The 21,170-nt window shown below is 44.3% G+C and overlaps 1 protein-coding gene across 3 annotated transcripts; it reads right to left on the bottom strand.

Moving 5' to 3' along the window:
• Positions 1-826: 826 nt before the first annotated feature.
• MAB21L3 (mab-21 like 3) lies at positions 827-19,283 on the bottom strand. 3 transcript variants are annotated; one of them, XM_074816790.1, is made up of 8 exons: positions 19,223-19,283; positions 15,887-16,064; positions 13,877-14,017; positions 11,702-11,773; positions 8,833-9,124; positions 5,802-5,983; positions 4,843-5,037; positions 827-2,012 (listed from the first exon to the last, which is right to left on the bottom strand). In XM_074816790.1, exons 2-8 carry the CDS (start codon positions 15,932-15,934, stop codon positions 1,779-1,781), a joined length of 1,164 nt encoding a protein of 387 aa, XP_074672891.1. In that variant the 5' UTR covers positions 15,935-16,064; positions 19,223-19,283; the 3' UTR covers positions 827-1,778. The 3 variants fall into 3 exon arrangements, with proteins under 3 accessions (XP_074672891.1, XP_074672892.1, XP_074672890.1); XM_074816791.1 differs by lacking the exon at positions 19,223-19,283 and adding an exon at positions 16,219-16,257; XM_074816789.1 differs by lacking the exon at positions 19,223-19,283 and having other exon boundaries at positions 15,887-16,323.
• Between the last annotated feature and the right edge of the window lie 1,887 nt (positions 19,284-21,170).

Genomic DNA, 21,170 nt, shown 5'->3' with positions numbered 1-21,170 from the left:
GTCTCCAGCCAGATGTGGCCCCATTCACTACAACCCTCTGAGCTCTGCCCTTCTGTCAGTTCTTCACCCAGCGCACCATGAACCTGCTCATCCCACAGCTGGACAACTTGTCCGGAAGGATGTTGTGACGGACAGTATCAAAAGCCTTATTAAAATCCAGAAAAACTTCATCTACTGCCTTTCCGGTGACCTTATTGTAGAAGGATATCAAATTAGTTAAACAGGACTTCCCCTTTGTGAACCCATGTTGACTGCGCCTGATGATTGCATTATTCTTTAAATGCCTTCCAATAGCACCCAGTATAATCCTCTCCACAGTTTTTCCAGGAACTGAGGTTAGACTAGCAGGCCTGTGGTTTCCCAGGTCTTCCCTCACGCCCTTGTTATTCCTATATTATTCCTCCCAGTCCACGGGGACCTCCCCAGACTGCCACGACCTTTGGTAGATGGTCGAGAGGGGTCCTGCCGTAACACCCGCCAGCTCCTTCAGTACTCCGGGTGAATCCCATCTGGTCCCATCGACTTGTGAACATACTCCAGCATACAAAATTAAGCCAGAAAGCAGAGGCTGTGCTGAAGATGCATGGTTAGGCTACAATTTGACACAAGGGGGAGATGCTCTGCCACAGATGGTCATCTTGCAGGCCATCCACTGCAGCAGCTCCCTGGAGTATGGGCTGCAAATCCTCTCTCTGCTACCTCCCTTGGCAAAGGACACATTTATTTACTTTCCTGCACAGGTGTAAGGAGAAAAAAAAAAAAAAAAAAAGCCCACTTTGGTTTATTTTCAGTGATTTAATAACATTAAAACCAACATTCTCTATACTCTTTCTAGAACTCTGTTCTTTCAAAACACTAAAACTGATTTTCTTTTTAAACATCCATAATATTAAAAGCGCTGGGGGTTTTGGAGCTAGCAGCCTTTGAAAAATATTCTCCTTCTGTACACCACCCAAAAATACGTGGGTGCTAACAACTAAGGAAAGACCTGCTCCTCCTCCAGCCTGCTGGATGAAGCCAGGGGTGGGAGTGAAATCTGCTCTGGCAAAGCCCCCTGGTTGTATGGCACTAACACAACTGGCAAAGGCAAACATGAAGAAAACATATTTGAAGCGACTGGAAGAAAAATGGAAGTGAAGGAGAGAAAACCAAGGAGGCAGCAAAAACCACCGTTGCTTCTCTAGCTTGCCTTGAGCTATTCAACACTAGCAGCATGGTTATCTTCGTGCTGGAGCAGGATCCCATTTAATAGGAGATGGAGGCATCAAAGTGCCTCTGAGAAAGCTTCCAGCTTCAGTACACCTCAGAAATGTTCCTCTCCGCAGAGCTGGCCTGCAAGGTAAGCAGGGAATTGAACCTGCTGTCCTTGTGAGAAGCGGGGAGGCAGCAACAATACATGTGCTAGGTTACACAGCCAGTAGGCAGCAGAGCAAGACTTCTTTGCACCATCTTTCTGCTTTGGTGCCACAAGACTAGAGACAGAGAACAAGGCAGTTGCCTGCTCTGACTGACACAGAAAGTTGGGTTTCACTGGCTGTAGCTCCCAGGCAGGCTGTCGCTGTTGAAAGCAAATTAGATCAGCTGGGCATCAAGCGATACCTCCCATCAGTTTTCACCGCCCACTGCTGCCAGCTTGACACTTCTCTTTCACGCTGCATGTGCCAACTGTCTTACAAAGCCAGCTGCAACATCTACTGGAAGGACATGAAGAACAATCCCAGGTTGGGAGAGGAGGTGGAGGATCGGCTCAGGGTTGGGCGAGGAGATCTTTTCCTGCCTTAGTCCAGGCAGAAGACAGGGTTCTCCAAGAAGACTGAGATCTTGCTGGCCACCAGGTCCAGGTCACTGGTGTTGGCATATTTGAGCAGATTGGTATTCTTGACAAAGTAATGCTTGAGGAAGTGCTGGCTTACACACTTGTGCAGTTTCTGTACCAGCCTCAGAAAGGCTTCGGGGAAGCAGCGCCAATCCTTGGTGCGTGGGTATTTTTCACACGTCCAGAATAGCACTGTCTGCAAGAAGCAGATGGGAGAGAAGAGGTGTTAGAGGTTCTGTCGAGGGCTCATACAGCTTACTAAGGCAGTTTTAGTGCTGGTAAATGGCTGACAGTCTTGGAAATCAGAGACATGCACTGCTATCTCCCTGCGTTAACATTCCTGCGACGGAGGGATCACAACTAAAGCCTCCTCTGGGGATCAGGCAGAGCCACTCTGACATGCCTGGTTAGGATCTCTCCCCAGAGGAGCCCCACTCCATTGACTGCAGCAGGAGCCCAAGGAAAATGGTCTTGCTAAAATGATCCTAGCTTATTTGCCATCCTCCAGCGGGAGCCTCTGTAGAAATGCCAGGCATTTTCAGCTGGAGAAAATGGCCTGTTATACAAGTGTAGGAGCCAGTAGGTGCAAGGAGGGAGAGAAGAAGAACCAGATTAACATAATTATTTGTTAGCTTCAGCTGTATTTGTAGTGAAGACGCACACAGATCTGCATCCCAAACAGATTTTCCAAGCAACTCTTGCAGGTGCAGGGCATGCTTTCTGGTCAAGTGCAGCCTGTGTTTTTCTGACACGTGATACTAACAGCATGTACTATGTTCTATTCCCCCAAGTTTATTTTATGTGATTTTACATTTGAGAAATCCCTAGTTAAAATAATGAAACGCATATGATTATTGCTCTTACAGTATTATTTTTATGTTACCCATGTTGCATTTTTACAGAATTTCCTATGACTGAGAAGAATTTTCTGGAGGTACTTACACTTATTGTACCAAAAAGCCATACTGACTGCCTTGGTCAACCTGAAACCAGTTTTAAAAGTACAAAGTCACTCATCTTGGGTTCAATAATTCTGCTAAGTTCCTTAGAATCCCAGTCTTATTTTGCAGATTTGGTAACCCGAAAAGAGACCCACAGATTCTATGAGATGAGGCTGAACTACAACCTTCAGCTCCTCTGTTTCTTCACAGGTAGAATTTCATCAAAATAAGCCACGCTATTCTGGATTGCCTGGTTTGGTTTTTTCCTCCAGTAGACATTGCAGTAGTTGCAATGCTGAGGACTTTCTTCTCAGACAGCTTTTCAAATGCGAATAATTTTTTGTTCATGGCTCAAATAACCAAAGACGTTTTCTTTTATGTTGCCAGGGAACAAAAGACACAGTGAGAAATTAAAGATGTAAGTTTGTGAGGTGTACTCCTTGGAGACTTACCTTTCATCACACTTCAGCGAGATCCATGGGCAGCGGTTGCAATGAAGTTTCTGGAGGCAAGGAAAATAGTGCTGCTCTTCCAGTCAGGTGCCAAACAAGTGATCTATCCCCAGCATTTACTGAAATGTCCCTAACTGCCAGCTGTCTACCGGAGGCAGAGAGTTGGCTTTCAAATTATACCTAGGTCTTTTCGGACTTCCTGATCTTAACCTTCATTCCTATGGAGGTAAGCGTAATGAGGGTGCTTACTCAGTCCTCTAAGTCTTTCACAACTTCTGGGGGAAGGAGTTCCTCTGTCATACAGGGCCTTCTTTATGTGGAGTCTTGTTTAGTCATAATTGTTAGATGCCTCAGACAGTGGAAACCTAGTAAGTGAAAAAACTGAACACTAAGCCTCTGCTCAGCTGCTGCTTTCTCAACTGCTGGTTTCTCTCTCTTTTTTTTTTTTTTTTCCCCCCTTTTTTAATGTAAGTACTGTTGAAGCATTCCTTCCCTCTGGTAAACCAATCCTCTCTTGCAGTAAAAGCCTGAAGTACAGTTACAGTAAAGAACTGAAGAGCTTCTAAAGAGCTTTCTATCTTGATCAAGAGGCCATGCAATAGCTCTTCCTGCACCTCCTCTCCTTGAGCCAGAGAAAGAGATCATTACTAATGGTTAAATGATTTTCCACTTTCTCCTTTCTATGACCATTTTTGCACCAGGTTGTTCTTACAGGCACTGAGAAATTTTGCATTCTGCTAAGCCATAACCAGCCCCATCAACTCTTTTTTGACCCTGTCTTGACTTAGATTAGTCCCATGACTATAATAGCATTTGATGGTCGCAACCTTTTCTTTAGGAGAAGTCTTGGCATTGGTTTTGGACACCAAAAGATCAGTAACTATTGTGGGAGCCTGATGGCTTGAGGCTTCAGAGTGAGAGAACAGCCTCTGCTTGGCAGCTCCAGGAGGATGAAGGCTCAGAAAACAGTACTGCTCTACTGTCTGGTAAATGGTGCTGCCTGTGGTCCATCAGTGTCTGCAGCTGTCAGATGTGGGGACACAGTCATAGCAGAGCCTTCTGTCTCGTCTTCACAAATGTTGTTTGAAGCCACCTTGAACCCTGAAGTACGTCCAGGGAGGATGCTACCATGTCTTTACCTCTTTCTTCCCTTTCCACCCCAGGTGAAACACCACCAGAACTGTCAGTTTGCACCTCATTCATGAAATTATGCTCACCTAAGAGAGCTTTGTTTGGTGCACATCCACAAAGACAAATGCACAGTTTTCCTCCAAACAGATAGATGGATATGGATGTCTGGGGTAGTAAAAAAGCAGGAGGTAACTGTGCAGTTAACGACAGTATTACAATGCTTACGTGAAGTCAAAACAGAGCAGGAGCCTCAACTCTTAACATTATTTATGTTGCTGCAATCATAACGTTTCTACAGGCTTTAGCTTCTTGTTGAAGTTTGGAACATATTTACTGAACTTCTTGCCACTGTAAAGCAAGGAAATGGTACTGCAGTTTTGACAGTTACTTTAGAAGTTACATAGATGCTACAGTGATTTATGCCATGATATTTTGACATTACTGGATGGAAGCACCTGCAACAGATACTGAGACTGTATCTTGGTATCATGGTGATGCCTACCTGAAGGTGATAAGCTGTGATGACAGGCTTATTTCCAGCGCACCAGACATCTTCCTTCATCTGTCTCATGACCCCGAAGCACTTCATGCGACAACCACCATCTTCATCAAGTCCTTCCATGAGCATATGCTCAGCACGGGAGAAGCACAGCTGCCAGTGATAATTGGAACGGGCCAAAAGGTCGAAACCAAGCGACTGTGGACAAAAGGGGAAGTGTGACACCAGATCAGAGGCAAACTTCTCTGAGCAACACAGAAGAGATGTTACAAAAAGGATGTGTGACATCTCTCAAAGTGTATTCTAAAGGGGATTAGCAGAGGCAGCAAACGTGGGTCATGCTCCCATCCTAATTCCTAGTCAAATGACTGTGCAATTTGTTTTGCTTCCTCCTGGGCTGCCATCAATTACTCCCAGGAGATCCAGCTCTAGAGCCACCAGGTGCAGTACCAGCAGTGCTACTAAAGCAGAGGCACAGCTCTGCAGGCATTTTGCCATGGAGCAGCAGGTCATGCACGAGAGGGGAACAGGTCTGGAAGGTGTAAATGGACCTGTAGGAATATAGCAGCTGAGCTGGAGTGCCAGAATCCAGCCACGAGGTTTGTAGGGAAAGATAGGCCAGAGGGAAAACTGCAAGACAGTGGCCCATTTGCAGAAGGCTTACGTGAAACAGAGCAGAACAGCAAGAATGATGCACATCAGCACTGAGCTACCCAGGCAGAGCTGTGTGCCAGAGATTCATGCAATAAAGAGTTGACTCATTTCTTCTTTCATGAGAGGGGAAAAAATCCCAATAAAATCTGACAGAATGCTTTGAAATATCACTTCTCTAGAGAATACACCTTCCAACCATGCCGTTGCCTGCCTTGCAGTCCTTCAGATGGGAAACCATTGTCAGGATTGCCAGCCACCTGTGAGGTAAATTCGGGCACAGAGTTAATAGTGCTTTTTATACTGGTCACCTTGATGCACTGCACTTTTTCCTGGGAAGGCCAACGCTTAAGGCAGCGAGGCCACCGGGCTTTCTCGGGCCAGCAAGTTGGAATCTCCACAGCAGGGACCAGCTCCACCTCGACCTGGAATTCTGACGTCTCCACAGCCACCCGGACCACTGAGCTGAAACTCTCCAGCAACGTCACTTTACCTGTGAAGGAACATCAGGAGATGATAATAAAGAGGAAAAGGTCCTTTCCCACAGGCCAAGCAAAGGGCTGTCTAGGGCCTTGCAGTTCTGTTGTTCTGTCTTAACACTTTCTCTTCAGTGCCATAAGCAGAATACAAGAAAAAAACTTATCATCTTAATATACCCTCGGAAATGAGAACAGGGAGAAGATGAAGGAAAAACTAAGTTCTCAAGTTTACACTGAATTACCTTGCCTTTGTTTTTCTCTGTGGGTCCTCTTAGATCCTAGGACCAGCTTCTTAAAAATACAAATAGACAAGTGGTGCAACCTAACATTTCTAATGGTACAGTACAACAAGGAGATCACTGCAGATTAGAGGGAACCCGATGAACACTTCATATCTAAAGATCTCCTTATTCCTTCAGAGAACCTGTGATCAGACCAAATGATTTACCCTTGCTGGTCATTCAGAATGTTTTGTGGGGTATCCTGAAGTTTTGTTTCTGGAGATGCACTCACACAGAAGACAATGCCAGAATTTATGGCCTGTTGTGCAGAACACTCACAGAAAAAGGGCTAAGGGCTTGCCTCACTGGGACTGCTGAGTGCCAAAAAAAGTTAGTTCTGCGGTGATTTGGAGGAAAGAAGTTTCCTCAGTGAAAGAAGAGTGGCTCATCTCCAGGAACAACATGCTTTAAGAGAGCAGAAAGGAATGAAAGCTGCAACTATTGGACTTGGTGAGAAGTTTCATGTTGGTCCAGCTGTGTTCATGGAAGAACTTTCTGGCCCCAGCTTTCCTGTTATTCTGGCAGGATCTCTTCAACTTTGCCAGTTGAGCCAGTTGCGTGATCATGCTCTAACCCACTGAAGTAAAAGACAGGGCAGATTACCATAAGCTGGTTAAATAGCAGTGTGTTAACTCACCTCATTTTGGCTGGCATGGGCTAAGGAGCAATTCCACAAGGAGCCCACACAACAGACTTGAAGGGACAGTGATGAACATCATCTACCCTCGCAGAGGAAATATCTGCCTACTCCCAATAGTAATTTAGCGTCTCCTCCAGGAAGCGCAGGGGTGAATTACCTTGCAAATAGCGGAGTCCATCCCAACCAGAACTTTATAACCCTCAGTAAAATCTCCATGTTATTTCCCTACTGAGCCAAGCCTGGCACCAAAACAGGAGCTGTACTGCTCCCAAGCCCTCAGCAGCAATCCCTAGCAGCTGAAAAGCATTAGAGCAACCGCTGCATCAGCATGTAAATACATTCACGGCATTTCCAAAAGCATTGCAACTGTGCTACCTATTTTTCTGACAATGAAAAGTGAGACACCTTAAAAACTCTGGTTTTGATGGTACTTGAAGTAAAAAATAGGGAAGCAATGAAATCAGGGAAAATTTTCTGTAACTTTAGTAGTACTGTGGGGTGAAGGAAGTTCATTCTTCAAAGAAATGACAAATATGGTAATTGCTCCTTCTGACTTCATCTTAGCTCATATCCTCTGTGGCAGTCTCCTCCCAGATGGCCTTACAAAAAAGGCATCAGAGTTATGAGCCCAAACATCCCTCCCTGGTTCCCTTGGAAGTACCTCTCCCGGCTCAACAACTTGATGTACTAGCGCTAGACACAATGGCAGGTTTTCACTTCAAGATAATGACTTTCACATAAGTAAACCCTCAGATGCAAGCCCATTCCATCTGGTCTTTTCTGTGAGCCTCAACGGTGAAATTTCATCCCCATCAATCTTTCCATTTCTAGCATAAGAAATATTTCCTGGAAGAATGCAATGATCTAGCTGGGCTTGACTTTAACATGTTTTCTCATGTGACTAAAATTCAGAGTGCAATCAGGTGGGTGGAAATGCCTCCTATTTCTCTGGAATACAGAAGGCCCATATCAGGCTGCTGATGGGTACAGTCATCCTGAAAACATGCTGTGAGAAGAGGCACCACAGTCTGGATTTGATCGTGTCATGGTATCTTAATGTGAAAAGAGTGACACAGACTGTTTAGCTTGGACCAAGCCGAGGGGTCATTAGTTGAAGTCTATAACATGCCTCTAGGATGCTAAGAATTAAGCATGACGATCACTGTTTAGGCAGCATCTTGCTACAGCTGTTGCAGCTATGAAGGCCTGTTGCATGCACCACTGATTGCGTTAGGTCAGTGATCAGCAGTTCCAGTATAAATAGCCACAGGAAATAAACAGGCACTTTGGATTGCTCACAGAGGGATCAGCACCACTGCTGAAAGCAAACTTCCCAAGTCCAGTTCTGCTGAACAGGACTGGAGTAGCCTGGAGGCTGGGGAAAAGAGGACTTGTCCAACAGACTTTGCTTAAGTACAAGTCCTTCTACTTAGTTCCCACCACCCCAGCATGGAAAGCTATGGGCAGCTAAGGTTTCCTCAGAGCATTATCTGCCCTATACACATCTTCAAGCACTTTCTCCTCTGACTTATGCACCTTCCCTATATCCAATTTTCCTGTGCTATCTTCCTTGATAGTCCAGATATATTGCAGGTCCTGTTGTACAAAAAAATTTTCCCAGACAAATTCCTAAATGTTCTGAAAATCTGGGTTGCATCTTGGTTGAACTGTGAGGGTGATGTTGCTGGATACCCTACCCAAATTCCTAAGAAAGAAGCAACATCTTGGTTATGAAGAGCCCAAGGACTATTTAATTCTATCTTCCATGCAGGTCTATGTGCATCACTGTAATGGGCTAAAGGTTCCTTGATTTTGGAGGGGTTTGCAGTTTCTTAACTTCTGATCATGTGAGCCAAACAAACACTTCATGTGTGTGATGGTTTCCCTCTATCAGCTGCAGAAGACAGCCAGTTCCCCTTATACCTGTCCGCACTAAACTCACTGGAGAGGTTACAGGAGATAATCGACTTCTCCACCAGCTCCCGGAAGACGATAAGGACTTTGGCTGGAACCAGATCACCTTCGATGTTCACGTCCGTTTCATGCCACTGCTGAAGGCTTTTTGAGAACTGCTCCACCTCTAGCCATTGATGCAATTCCTCAGGGTCCCGCACGGAGGAGAGGAGCTTGGCTCCCTGCACGGTGTAGTAACGCCAGTGCCGTAGCTGGCATTCCCTGTACCCGGTCAGGCCACGCAGAGGGACTGTGATGAGGAATTGGCTGGGTGCTAAGACCTAGGAGAGTGCAGAGAGATTGAGAGAGGAGACAAGGGCAGATCCATGAGCCTGAATATGAAAAGAGGATTAAGGAAGTAATGGGTAAAACTGGGCTTTGGAGAGAAGGAAAAGCCATGGTATGATGGGAGCAATTGAATACAGCCAGAACCTGTTCCGTGCCTGTCTGAAGGTTACTTTGGAGATACACAGACTAAAGGAAAATTGTCTTAGAAGGACTCTGATGTGACAGCCATGGCCCATGGAAGACAAGAGCGCACTGACTGATTTGCCAACACACCTGCCACGGTTTCCCCCATCCCTTGTTATTTCTAGTCTACAATTGCATGAGATGTGATAACTAGCAGCTTCCAAAGAGCAGGAAAGCATCAGAAAGCATGTTTTGAGATCCAGCAAAGGGAAACAAAATAGTGCAAGTTATTACCTCAGAACAGTTACTAGAGATAAGCCTAGAGCTCAATAGTAGTAATAACTATGGCCAAAAGGGCACTTTTCTGACCTCTTTCAAAGTTCTCTACAGACATTAGTAAAATAAGGCTATGGCTCATTCATTTTACAAGTGTTTCACTCTGCATAACTGTCCTTTAAGAGACAGAGACATGAGGCAAGTGACATGCCTGAGCCTACAGAGGCAGTGGCACTCTCAGAAATAAACCTAGGTCTTGGCCAGCTGTACTGCATGAAACTGCATCTCCTGCTGAGCAGATGCCAGAAACAGTGTAAGGATGGAAACGGTAATGGGTGGATAACAAATCCACCAGCAGGCTGGTTTGCAAGACAATAATTGGCCTCACTTTGGGAATTACTATTTTCCGATGAAACCAATGCTGAACCAGTATTTGCAGAGCGAATAATGTGACACAAATATGTTCTACTGGCCCAGGGCACAGCCAGACATCTCCAAACACTAGTTTGGAAGCATTTGGTGATCGTGGCTCCAGGTATTCAGAGAGGGCATTCAGACTCCTTCAGACTTTTACCATGTTGACACAGAAGCTTTTCAACTCCATTTGCTACCAAGTCTAACTGACATTGGCATTAATAAGGTGAAGGTATTGCACAAGCAGGATGTGAAATGACAGCTGTTGCTGCAAGGTGGTTACCTCGAGGTGAATGAAACGCCCCTGTAATAATCCAAAACATTCTGGTGGCCTTCCTGGTAGCTCAGCCGATTTAAAGTATTACTGCAGAGGTGCCAGAGTCCTGAGGGCACTAACAGGATTTGATGGCCCTGAGCAGCCTTTCTGGGGCTTCTACCCACACCTTCTGCCCCTGAGCCTGGGACCCCCATTTCAGCTCAGTGTCAGGCTATATGGTAGGAGTGCTGGTCTCCAGCTGTGCGACAGCTATGCCTGTGCCTGGCCATAGACCTTGCTGTGCTACCTCCAGACTGCTTTCCCAGCCTGACCTCAGACCTACGTGGCCACTATGGACTTGCCTGGCAAGCAGTAGCCTGCATCTGTCTCTGGTTACCATCACTGGGCCTGATCCTGGCCCCAGTGAGTGCTCCTGGCTTGACCTCAGACCTGCCTTATAAGCACAGGCTTGCCTGATGAGCCAGACTCGGTTGAGCCCAGCTGCCCTCCCTAGATCTGCTTCACTCACTGACCATGGGGCAGGTGCTGCCATCTTGTCATGCTCACCTCCCAGCTCCCTTTCCCACAGGGAGCAGCTGGTCTCCTCTGCTCCCTGACAAGAGATTTGAAATACAAAAAATGGCCAGCAAGAAGCACAGAAATGGCAAAGGAAACTCCAGGAAGCCCTTGTTCTGTCAAATATAAAACCATCTAAAGGCAGGACAATACTGGAAGGATGACATCGCAGACCAAGCTGACCTGCACAAGTTAGGTTTGGTGGGGCTGAGAAATCCTGTGAGCAGCTCAGGAATGAAGTGCCAGGCTCCATAAGGAAAAAATACAATGGCTGTCATGCACTTACTGCTCACCTCCCTGCCTTGGCCACATTTGGAGATAAACAGCCATTCCTTCCCATACCAAGATGCTGACTTGCATGTGCTGGCACCCAACAGATTTTAAAGGGAAGAGCTGCAGGTGTTACACGACTTCAAATACAAGTCACAAGGCTCCTCTACCCAGGGCTTACCAAGAAACACCAGAAATCACAAGGCTGGCAATGGCACTGTAAAGCTGGGCCTCTGGTGGCCTCTTGGCCTAAACAAATCCCAGACCCACACCTATGCTCTGTCACATGATGGTCTTACACGCCATAGGCAGACCATGGGCCCCAGCAAGTCACAGGCTTACAAAAGAGCCTCAAATTTTAGGGTGTGTAACTTATGGACAATTCTGCTGTATTAAAAACCTGCCTGCAGTATGCTGGGAAAATTAAATACGACCTCATTCTTGCTATCCTGGCCAGGATATCCCAGGGAGGCGGAAGCATTAGGTTAGAAATAAAATATTCACGCTTTGAGCAAAAAAGCAAGTCTCTTGCTGAAAGGATGAAATAGTCATGGGAGGATTGGTTAGGTGGGTGAAGTTGTCTGGAGAAGAGGGTGGGCGAGGAGGAAGCAGGCCCAGGGACCAGCAGGCACCCGCTGGCAGGAAGGCTTTGTACCTGGATGGACGGGTGGAACGGGCGCTTCCCCCGAAGCATAGCTGACCACTTGGCCAGTAAAGCTGGCTGGTCCTGAGAGAAGCAGAAAGGAAAACAAGAAGTACACAGAACAGAGAGAAAGCATGTGCCAGGTCATTCATTCACAGAGCAAAGCTGCAAGCTTCCTTCGAGTCTATCTGTGAAAGGAAAATGCCCCCCTGCCTGCCATGATTGCAGAGTTAAACACTTGGCAATGCCGTTGGGCAGCGCTGTACTAGCAATTACCGTGGACGCTAACCTGCTCATTACACCCTCCTGAAGCATCCACAGCTTTTGCATCAGCCCTGCACAGCTGACAGCTGCAAAAAGGGTGGGCCACAACTAAAACAAACACTTAAAAATTTTAAAAAGAAAATATTCCATTTTGTCCATCTGAATTTTACTTCAAATTTTTTATTAAAGATTTTGATTTTTTGTCCCCTGGGTTACAGAAAAGCATCGAATATCTAAAGGCTTTTCTTACATATTCCCCAGCCAGCCCTGCATATTTAGAAGGAGGCTTGTAGCTTCTCAACAAATCTAGACCCCTCACCATGTTAAATTAATTCCTTTTATCCAGAAGCTTAAAGTTTTGAAAAGTCACTGTAAATTTAATCGACAGAAAAAAGATGTTGCAAAATTACACACAGAATAGTCAATACATTGGCTTTCCCTTGACACAACTCTCCTCTAGGTTATGTCAGCAATTATATTAAAGATTCTATTTTTTGGAAGCAGAACAGCCGAAGCCAAAAAAATTTTCTTATTAACCCATTCTTTGCTGCCCCATATCTACAGGACAAAGTTAGCCAGGCCCTCCTGGTGTGAATTCCACAGATTTATAGCACTGGCTTCAGTTAAGTATGAGTAACAAATCTGCCACTTTTAAAGAAAATACATTTTGAGGATTTCTTTTAAGCAGAAGTTGTTCAGATCAGCCTCCCGTAATACTAAATTACTGCTCAGAATAGATCGCCTTCGTTTTGTTCTGCTTTGTTTTCCAGAACAGCAATGTTACCCTGACCCTGGTCCTGTCAGACCTCATTAGCCAAGCAGGTTTGTTCCAGTATAAGAGGTGGATGGCAGACTATGGCACTGAGGAACACGTGGACTGGGATGTGGCACCGTTTTACATCACTGTGGTCATTCCTATCGGCAAGACGCCCTGGGATATGCGGAATTCCAGAAAAGATATAAATCTGAATGTGTTTATCCCCAGAGCAATAGCCACATTTCAGACTGGATGACTACATTCTGCCTCCACCTCCATACCCTTCTAGCAGCTTGATACACACAGAGTTCTTCCCTTTTGATCCTAGACAACTGCAAAAGTTGCCTCATGCTTTTACATATTTGCTGTGTTTTGATCTGTAACTGGCTGCATTTTAGTCTAAGGGTTGACATAGCCAGAGTATGTAAACTAGTTCAGATGAAAAAGATCATTTTCATCTGAAGTTGCCATTGCTATGATTGTTTCTTAGATCCTTACACTAGTTATTCTTGTGTTAAGTAGACACTTAGGAAATAACCAGTGTTCTCCTGTCACAGCTGGGACAGGACATTATTATTTTGGTATTTGATGGTCTAAAATGGGGAGGCATTTAACTTCTCCCACTAATAAGCATACTTCTTCCCAGTAAAAAAGAAGTTCCAATCCATGACCAAGAAAAGACCCATATGTTTCTGAAGGAGCTTTCTAATGTTCATAGAGGAAGAAGGATTTTGGGGTTTTTTTTCTTTTTTTAGTGAGTTGAAAGGTTTTCCACCTGTGAAAAATATGAGTCATAGCTCATGAAGGCATGAGCATTTTTTTTCTTCTTATGTTACTGCTGTACAAGTTTTTCTTTCTGTCTCCCAAAGAGCTTTGGCTTCTGCTTGCAGATTGACAGCTCTGGCAATAGATGCTCTTCGTGAAAGCAGCAGCTGTAAAAAGAGGCTCTGCCTGATTTACCCGGCCCTCTCTGGTGCTCCTCTAGTTGTAAGATGTCTGTGAGCAAGTCCCTATGACCCAGGCAGTCACTAGAACTTCCACAGTCAATGCATCGTCTGTGGTGGTTTGGGTGAGGTACCTGCTCATACAAACACTTACACAATGGAGAAATCACCTACTGATTACCTACAAGCTGCCAGAGAGTATATTAGAGCTCTTGTTCATACCTTAAAATTCTCATTGTGAATGCCAGAGTTGGAGATAGCCTGGAACCGCGTGGCTTTATAGCTGATTTCTGCAGTCAGTTCCTGGATGATAGTCTGCACCTCCTCTACTGCTTTGGAAACCAAATAATTTCGCCGTTCCACCTGTCAGTTCCAAGACAGACACTTCATATTACAGGTAACTGCAGCCTTTGACTCCAGTGGGGAACAGACAATCGGCGTAAAGCATCCTGAAACATTTGTGCCTGTGCTGCACTGGGGACAAAATTCATCATTCCCTGTGTGTTACAACCAACTTACCATGAGACAGAGCTGGTAAACACCAGCTGGTAAACACCGACAGGCCAATACTAAAGACGGTTGAGCATTAATTGGCATTTCCACGCCAATACCATTGGATGGAAGGGAAAGAGTTATAAATTTGCCATCAACCAGCTACAGTCTCATTCTTTATCCATCTGATGCAGAATACCCAGTTATTCCCCTGCATATACCAGCTATTCTCAGAGCCAGGATATATTTCATCCCAAGAGCTGACAAGACTTCCAGAACTACAGATACTCTGTGCATTAGTCAGGTTGCAGGTGTATGTGGCAGCATTTAGATGTTATATGTTAACATTATATGTTAAAAGTATCCATACTGTCTTCATATCTGAAGTACAGATGAGAGTCTACTCCTAGATGGTGAGAAAGTATCTTTTCAAAGCTGGTTCTACTGGTGACTAAGTGTTCGTGTAACTTGGTGGATAGTTCTTCAATTCAAGCAGTAGTAGCATAATTATTTATTGAAAATTATTTCAATGGAAGGTCTGAGTCTTGGAAGGACTGAGGTGAAGGATGGACAACTCAGAAAAATATAAGATGAACCTGAACCTTCACATACAACTAAAAATAAATGGAGCATAAGGGAATGGTCAAAATCCAAACAAGGAAATTCAACTGGAGGAACATGAAGGAACCATGTTAGTAAAGGACATTTAAATATTTCCCAAAGATCCTTAGACATTTACCAAAGTGAGAAGGAGATTTGGGATTCAGCTACTGTTAACAAAGTTCGTGAACATATTCCTCATTACTTATCCAGAACTACAGAGTGCACAACAATGCATGGCTGAAAATGAAAGTTCTCACAGAAATACACCTATATGTCACCAAAACATTTCCATAGAGAAAATAAACCTTTCTTAGGAGCCCCTTCATGGTACTAGAATATTTCAACCTTTACAGAAAAGAAGGCCTTACAGTTTTCCATTTTGAAATTATTTTTCACTTTGGTGTCCTGCATTGTGTTGGGGAAAGCAGACTATAAAATAGGATCGAGCTAAGTACTGTGATGAAACATTTCAGCTTTAAAAAATGTTATGGCTCACAGTTACTTTTATTAAACAGCATTGTTTCATTGATGATTTTATTCTGATTTACTTCATTTCATAGTGGGAAAAAAAAATCAAGTGCTGGAATATCTCATAAAATAGAAAATGTGGTTCCAGCCTGCATGTGCTAATGAGACATGTTATTTTAATCATGGTATATAGAGACGTATCCTTAGCTGAGGTGACAGACCGATGGGTGAATTCTAACAATATCTGTCTCTCTCTCTCTAGTTCCTACATGCATCTTTCTTAGAGACAGCGCCTGGTGTGATTTCAGTCTTGTTTCTGTCAAGCCAAGACCACTGGACAGGGAGAGAGGGAAGGACCTTTCCTTAGATTAAATGCTGGCAATTACAGCTAGTGTCACATCTGGAATTCCAGATCAGGAGCAAAAATTCAGGACATCTGAAGAAGAAGAGGACAAACACCTTGAAAAATTAGGCTACCAGCTGAGATCCCTGACAACATTCTGCAACAGAAACCTAGAAATCTCATTAGAAATACAGTTCTCATGAAACTTCACCCAATCTTGTCTCCGAAACGAAGACAGCAGGCGAGCAACTAACTGTCAAGTTTGGCACCCTTCAGAATCAACACCTAGTGTGGGAGACAGAAAATCTGGACAGATAAAGCCTTACCTTGCTCTGGATGTAGAATTCTACATCTTCATCTGTGAATGGTTTCATGGCAAGATGGTCTTCTCTGCTCTCTAAAGTGTGAATTCACTCTTCACTCGTTCACCTGCCTCTGGAAGTAGACTCAGAGAGAGCTGCTCAAAGTCTTCTTGCCCTTTGAAGCTCAGGTCACCTAATTCCTCTGTGGATGAAGAAGAGGAGAGAGAAGCAAGGAAGTATGCCTATTTTTTTTTTTTTTTTTCTGGTCTGAGTTACAATGGTGACATCCAGCTACTTTGGAAAACTAGCTCCAATTATTATTTTCAAAGTTCAGGCATTATTGTTCATCTTATTACTTTTAAATGGTGGGTCTTGCATGCAGGCACACACAAAAATATCCCAGCTACTGCTCTGTCTCAGGGCAGATGTGGAAGCATTTTTCAGATTGCGCTGCAGATTCAGTATGCTTGTGCACAGCATTATTATCCCGTGTGCCACAAGTACTTCCCTGCCTCACTAGCCCTTCACTAAAGCATTTGTTAAACACTGTCAGTTATCCCTTGTTGACTTCAATCCACCCACTTCCCGTCTGAAACTGCATGGGTACTTTTACACTTAGATCATTCATTTGAGTTGTAGTCTGCAGCCTCTGCTCCCCTCTCCTCCCCGCTCCTTGTATCGCCTCTCTCTCTCCGGCTGTATTGACAGTAAATATCCTGCAGCCTGTCCCCTCCTGTAGTTTGCTTTGCTTTCTTTACAGTAAACAGACAGAAAGCTGTCTCTCGTTTTCTGCCAGCAGCTCAGCTAACAACCCCATATGGATAATTCAGAGGGAAAAACAATTGATCAGGCCTCATTGATCCAGTGAGGCTTGGTAGCTTTTAGAAAAAAGGGTACATCAGCACATGGAGGGAAGTGACAGAGTATAGAGATGAGACCCCATGCTGCTAAGCATCCCTTATTAAGGAAGGCACACTCCACTTTTGAGTAAAATCATTATTTCTCCCTGGAAACTGAACTTTGACATCCCTTGACTGATTTATTACCTCTACAGCAGCTGGCAAAAGGCAGCACTTGGGTAGGCACTGGGTGCTACTTCAGGGCAGCCACTGCTGTTGCTAGTTATCCTGCATGATGTTCCTTATTAACAGTCAAATACTAAGTCCATTCATGGAGTATCAATAGCTGCAGGACATCTGATTCCTCAGAGTCTACAAACCAAACCTTTCTCTGTGCCTCCCAGGCATCTGCTCTCATCTTTTTGCTGAGGGACTTGAGGACTCCTTCACACAGACATGTGGTCATTTACTTCCCAAACCAGCTTCCATGGGAGTTGGGCACTGAAAAAAATGAGCCCCACGATTTTTAGAGAACCATACCTCATCCTTGCTCATGTTAAGACTTACTGGCTCTCTCTCACCTGCGGGGCTAGCAGTGTATGCGAGCTCTGCTAGGGAAGACAGATTAAAAGGCAGTTCTGAAAGAAGGTGAGTGGAACAATAGGTTAGGGAGGACTTGTAGGGGCAGGTTGGATGGGATTAAGTCCAAGCAGAGTGTGCATGGGAGGAGAATGAGCCTTTTAAATGGTCAGATTCCAATAAAAGTGTGTCCCGAAAACATTGACTCCCTTGTGCCCCTTCAGGCTGTAGATACAGAAGACAACACTCCAGATACCTCACTGAGGAAAACAGACATCACAAGGACTCTGGTTTGTTACATGAGGACCAGATAGCACAGAACTCAGGGAAAAAGGAGAGGCGGATGGCCATGTGCGAGGAGGGAATATTAGTGTGGGAAAAACCTGCAACAGAAGGGAAGAATACAGAGAAAGGGGAGTGCAGAGAGAGGAACTACTGCAGACATAAAAGAGGACATAGACCCAAAGTGGGAGGAATCCAGGCTCCTCCAGTGAGATCTGCTGAGCTGATGGTGTTGTTGCAGTGAAACCTTCATCTAACTTCAGCCAATAGTCATGGCTTTTACAGCTCACCCCATTCAAAGCTCGGGATTTCTAGACTGTCTTTTTCTTTTTTTTCCTTTTCTCCAATTAAGCACCAAAAACTACAGAAGCAAACCCATGCTCCAGGTTGGTCCTTCTCAGGGAGCATCTATCTTGACAGTGCTTTTATAGGAAAGTAAGATTACAAATGGAGAAAACCCCGAGACAGACCCAAGCTGCAAAGGCTAATAAACACAATCTCCTGAGCAAACATTTCCTCTGAGCCTACAACAACTTAATGCCCCAGGCACACCAGCAAGAGGGAGTGAAGAAAGGCTATTTCTTGTTCTTCACTCTTTGAGCACAGAAGGAAAACACACCCCTCTTGTCACTTGGACTCTCCTTTCTCCAGGACCAGGTGTATTTTGTTCCTTGAAGGAGAACGTTTGTTAACTGTTACTTTTCAAGCAGCTTACACACTGCTAACACTCCCTGAGCTGGAGAGGCCATGGCCTGTCACAGAAATGTGTCTCCACAGAGTATCAGCCAGGGCCATGTGTTCCCATCCAGCTCTCCCAGCCATGGATGGGAAAAGCTCACAACTGCTTCATGGAGATACAAAGCATCCCTCTGAAGCCAGGCAATGACATGAAGATGTAAGCGGAAAAGGTCTCTTCAGTTCTAGCTAGCTCATATCCATCAGGTATCAGGGATCTGAGGCCTGTAAAGAGCTTTTGAGCTTTGTTAATTTAACAAATTAAATCCCCCAGGTACACTTGTTTCTCATGAGATCCCCATCCATGCTGAGAATGGCTACCTTTCTGACATCTCTGAACCCTTTTCTTTTGATTTTTGAAAGGGACTTAAGCCCCCACTGGGGTCTAGGCATTATTCTGAGAGGGAGGATAACTCTCGGACAGTTCTTGCTGAGGGCACTGCAATGTTCCTTCCCTCTTTGGTGTCCCTCAGGAGGTTATCAGCATCACTTAACATAGCTAGCTTACTACAGACAGTCCCCCAAGTTCTGCTCGATGAACATCCATTGATTTATCCAGCTGTTCTCAAGCATTTTCAAGCCACGCTTCAATATCTTGGTCTTCTCAAGTCATAGTTCCCTGCCTTCTGATCTGCGTAAGTTCATCTGAAATGATTCAGCTGTATTATATCCCCCCATTTGTTTTATTTCAGTGCCCACCTCATAGCACCTTGTAATGGAGTTCAGTTTGTGGCTAATTTCCTTTGTACCTGTATCTTCATTTGCTTATTGCTTATTGGGTATTCTTCTATGAGGATTTAGGGATTTCCTAGTACCTGAAAAAATACTGAATATATATCATCTTCATTCATGTCTTTGGCAATACCCAGAACTGAATGATTGTGGATCTGTGAAACCCACATAAAAGTATTCTGTGAATATATACCTTGAATGGTATTAGATTGGCTCTTCTGTCTTCTGAAGCTGCCAATTACTGATGCTTTCCATGCTTGCCTGGCTTTCCTTTCCTCACTCTTCAGTTTCGTAGATATGACAAATATATTTCAAACCTACAATCAAAAACAATTTGAACTGTGAGCTGTACAACAACAACAAAAAAATCACCAACATCGTGTAAATAAAAGCAGTAGCATTAACTGTATGGGGAAGTCCAATATTGTGCCTTTTTCTGTTTGGCAACTATTTAGAAAAACTACTCATACGGAACAGTAAGCATGTATTAAAAAGCCTCTACTAAATCACACAAATGAGTCAGTCCAATGTACCACTTGTGACTCACAGATGATCTGCAGTGGCAACAAATAAGCCCCGTTGAAGATGCTGCCTTCCAGATGAAATACAACCCTTAATTTGCAGTTGCTAATGACCACCCATCACTTCTTGCTCTAATTACCAGAGGCATTAAGTCTGTTGCATTAGCTGAAGCATGTACTTCGGTCAAGAGAGACTACCAAAACAAATCATCCCAGTAGATTTAATAATCTCTGACAGTTCTCTTGCCTTCTTAAACTGTTGCCCCATTCCTCCCCATTAGTGGATTAAGCGACTGTACAAAATGAGTAATTGTAGCTTGAATCCCCTATCACATTTATGCTGTAACAGTCTTTAGCAGTGATGGTTCAGTACTGTTGAGAGTCTCCATTCAGACGATACTAGCATAACATCATCGGGCTTTTTGGGGGCACAAGTTCTGTGAATTTATTTGGGTTTTTTTCACTTTGTCTTTTAACAAGTAGATACAGGCAAAGGGGATGCTTCAATGACAAAAGCCTGGGATGGACTACAGGGAAAAGAAAGTGCTGCTAATTCACTGTGACAGCATCAGAATCACACATGGATGCCAAATTGAAATGCTTCTCCACTCATTCCCACCCCTCACCGATCAATACTTGGCAGGCTCAAAAATGCTCCAAATGCCTATGCTGCTCGTTCTCACTGCCACACGTTCTCACATTAGCCTTGAGCCTGCGCTTCATATCAAGTAAGTTAAAGATTTATATTCTTTCCAAACTAAGCATTGGATCAGCTCCAGTGGTTTATCAAGCCTGTTACCTTTTTTCTATTCGTAGCCAGACTGGACATATCAGAAAAAGGCAGATGGCTTTTGCTAGAAACAAGTTCTCTTAACCTGGGAAGAGTTTTGAAACCCAAAATTATTTACAACCTGAATCTTTTCAGGCTGCAGTGTAGCATTTCCAAAGAAAGAGATCACTCCAGGATCACTAGCTGAGGATGCAGGACATTCTGAAGAATGCTGAGATTATGATACTGCTACCCACCACTGACCGGCCTCAACTAGCAAATTCACAAGAATCCAGTCAGTTTTGCAGCTGTTAACAAGCAAGCCACTGGGCAGCAAACATAAGTCATATAGTAGGGGTTCTAGTATTGCCAAGATCACTGGCACTCAGTGTGGTGAGCTATTCAGAGTCTGGAAATTTCCAAGTTCATAATGGTCAGCTCAGAGGGTGGCAGGAAGCTGGGAGCCCTGGCTGCATCAGCTCTGAGGCTCCCAGGAGAGTTGACTGAGATGTTGGGCAGGAAAACTGGCATTTTGAGTTCTAAATCCATGTATTGCTTTCTGGAAGTTCACTGAAATAGTACAAGTTCAGTGCATCATGTTTTAAACAGAAAATATTCTACTAGACCATTTTTAAGCATCTGCAAAGGATATTTTTCCTCTATCACTATGTTTTATCCATCACTAAACTACAACCACTGATCTATTGTTTCATCAGGATGTTCCACCGTCTTGAAAAACTACCTGTGGCCAACAGTCATAAAACCGGAGCCTTCCAGCACTTTTATTTATATGCCTAGATAAATGGCCTGAATGCCAAAAAGGAAATACCCAATACCAAGAAGCTCTCACT

The sequence above is a fragment of the Strix aluco genome, chromosome 2, assembly GCF_031877795.1.
Source record: "Strix aluco isolate bStrAlu1 chromosome 2, bStrAlu1.hap1, whole genome shotgun sequence".
NCBI lineage: Eukaryota > Metazoa > Chordata > Aves > Strigiformes > Strigidae > Strix > Strix aluco.
Note: the sequence above shows the minus strand (reverse complement) of the source record. Positions and strands in the feature narration are given on the sequence as shown.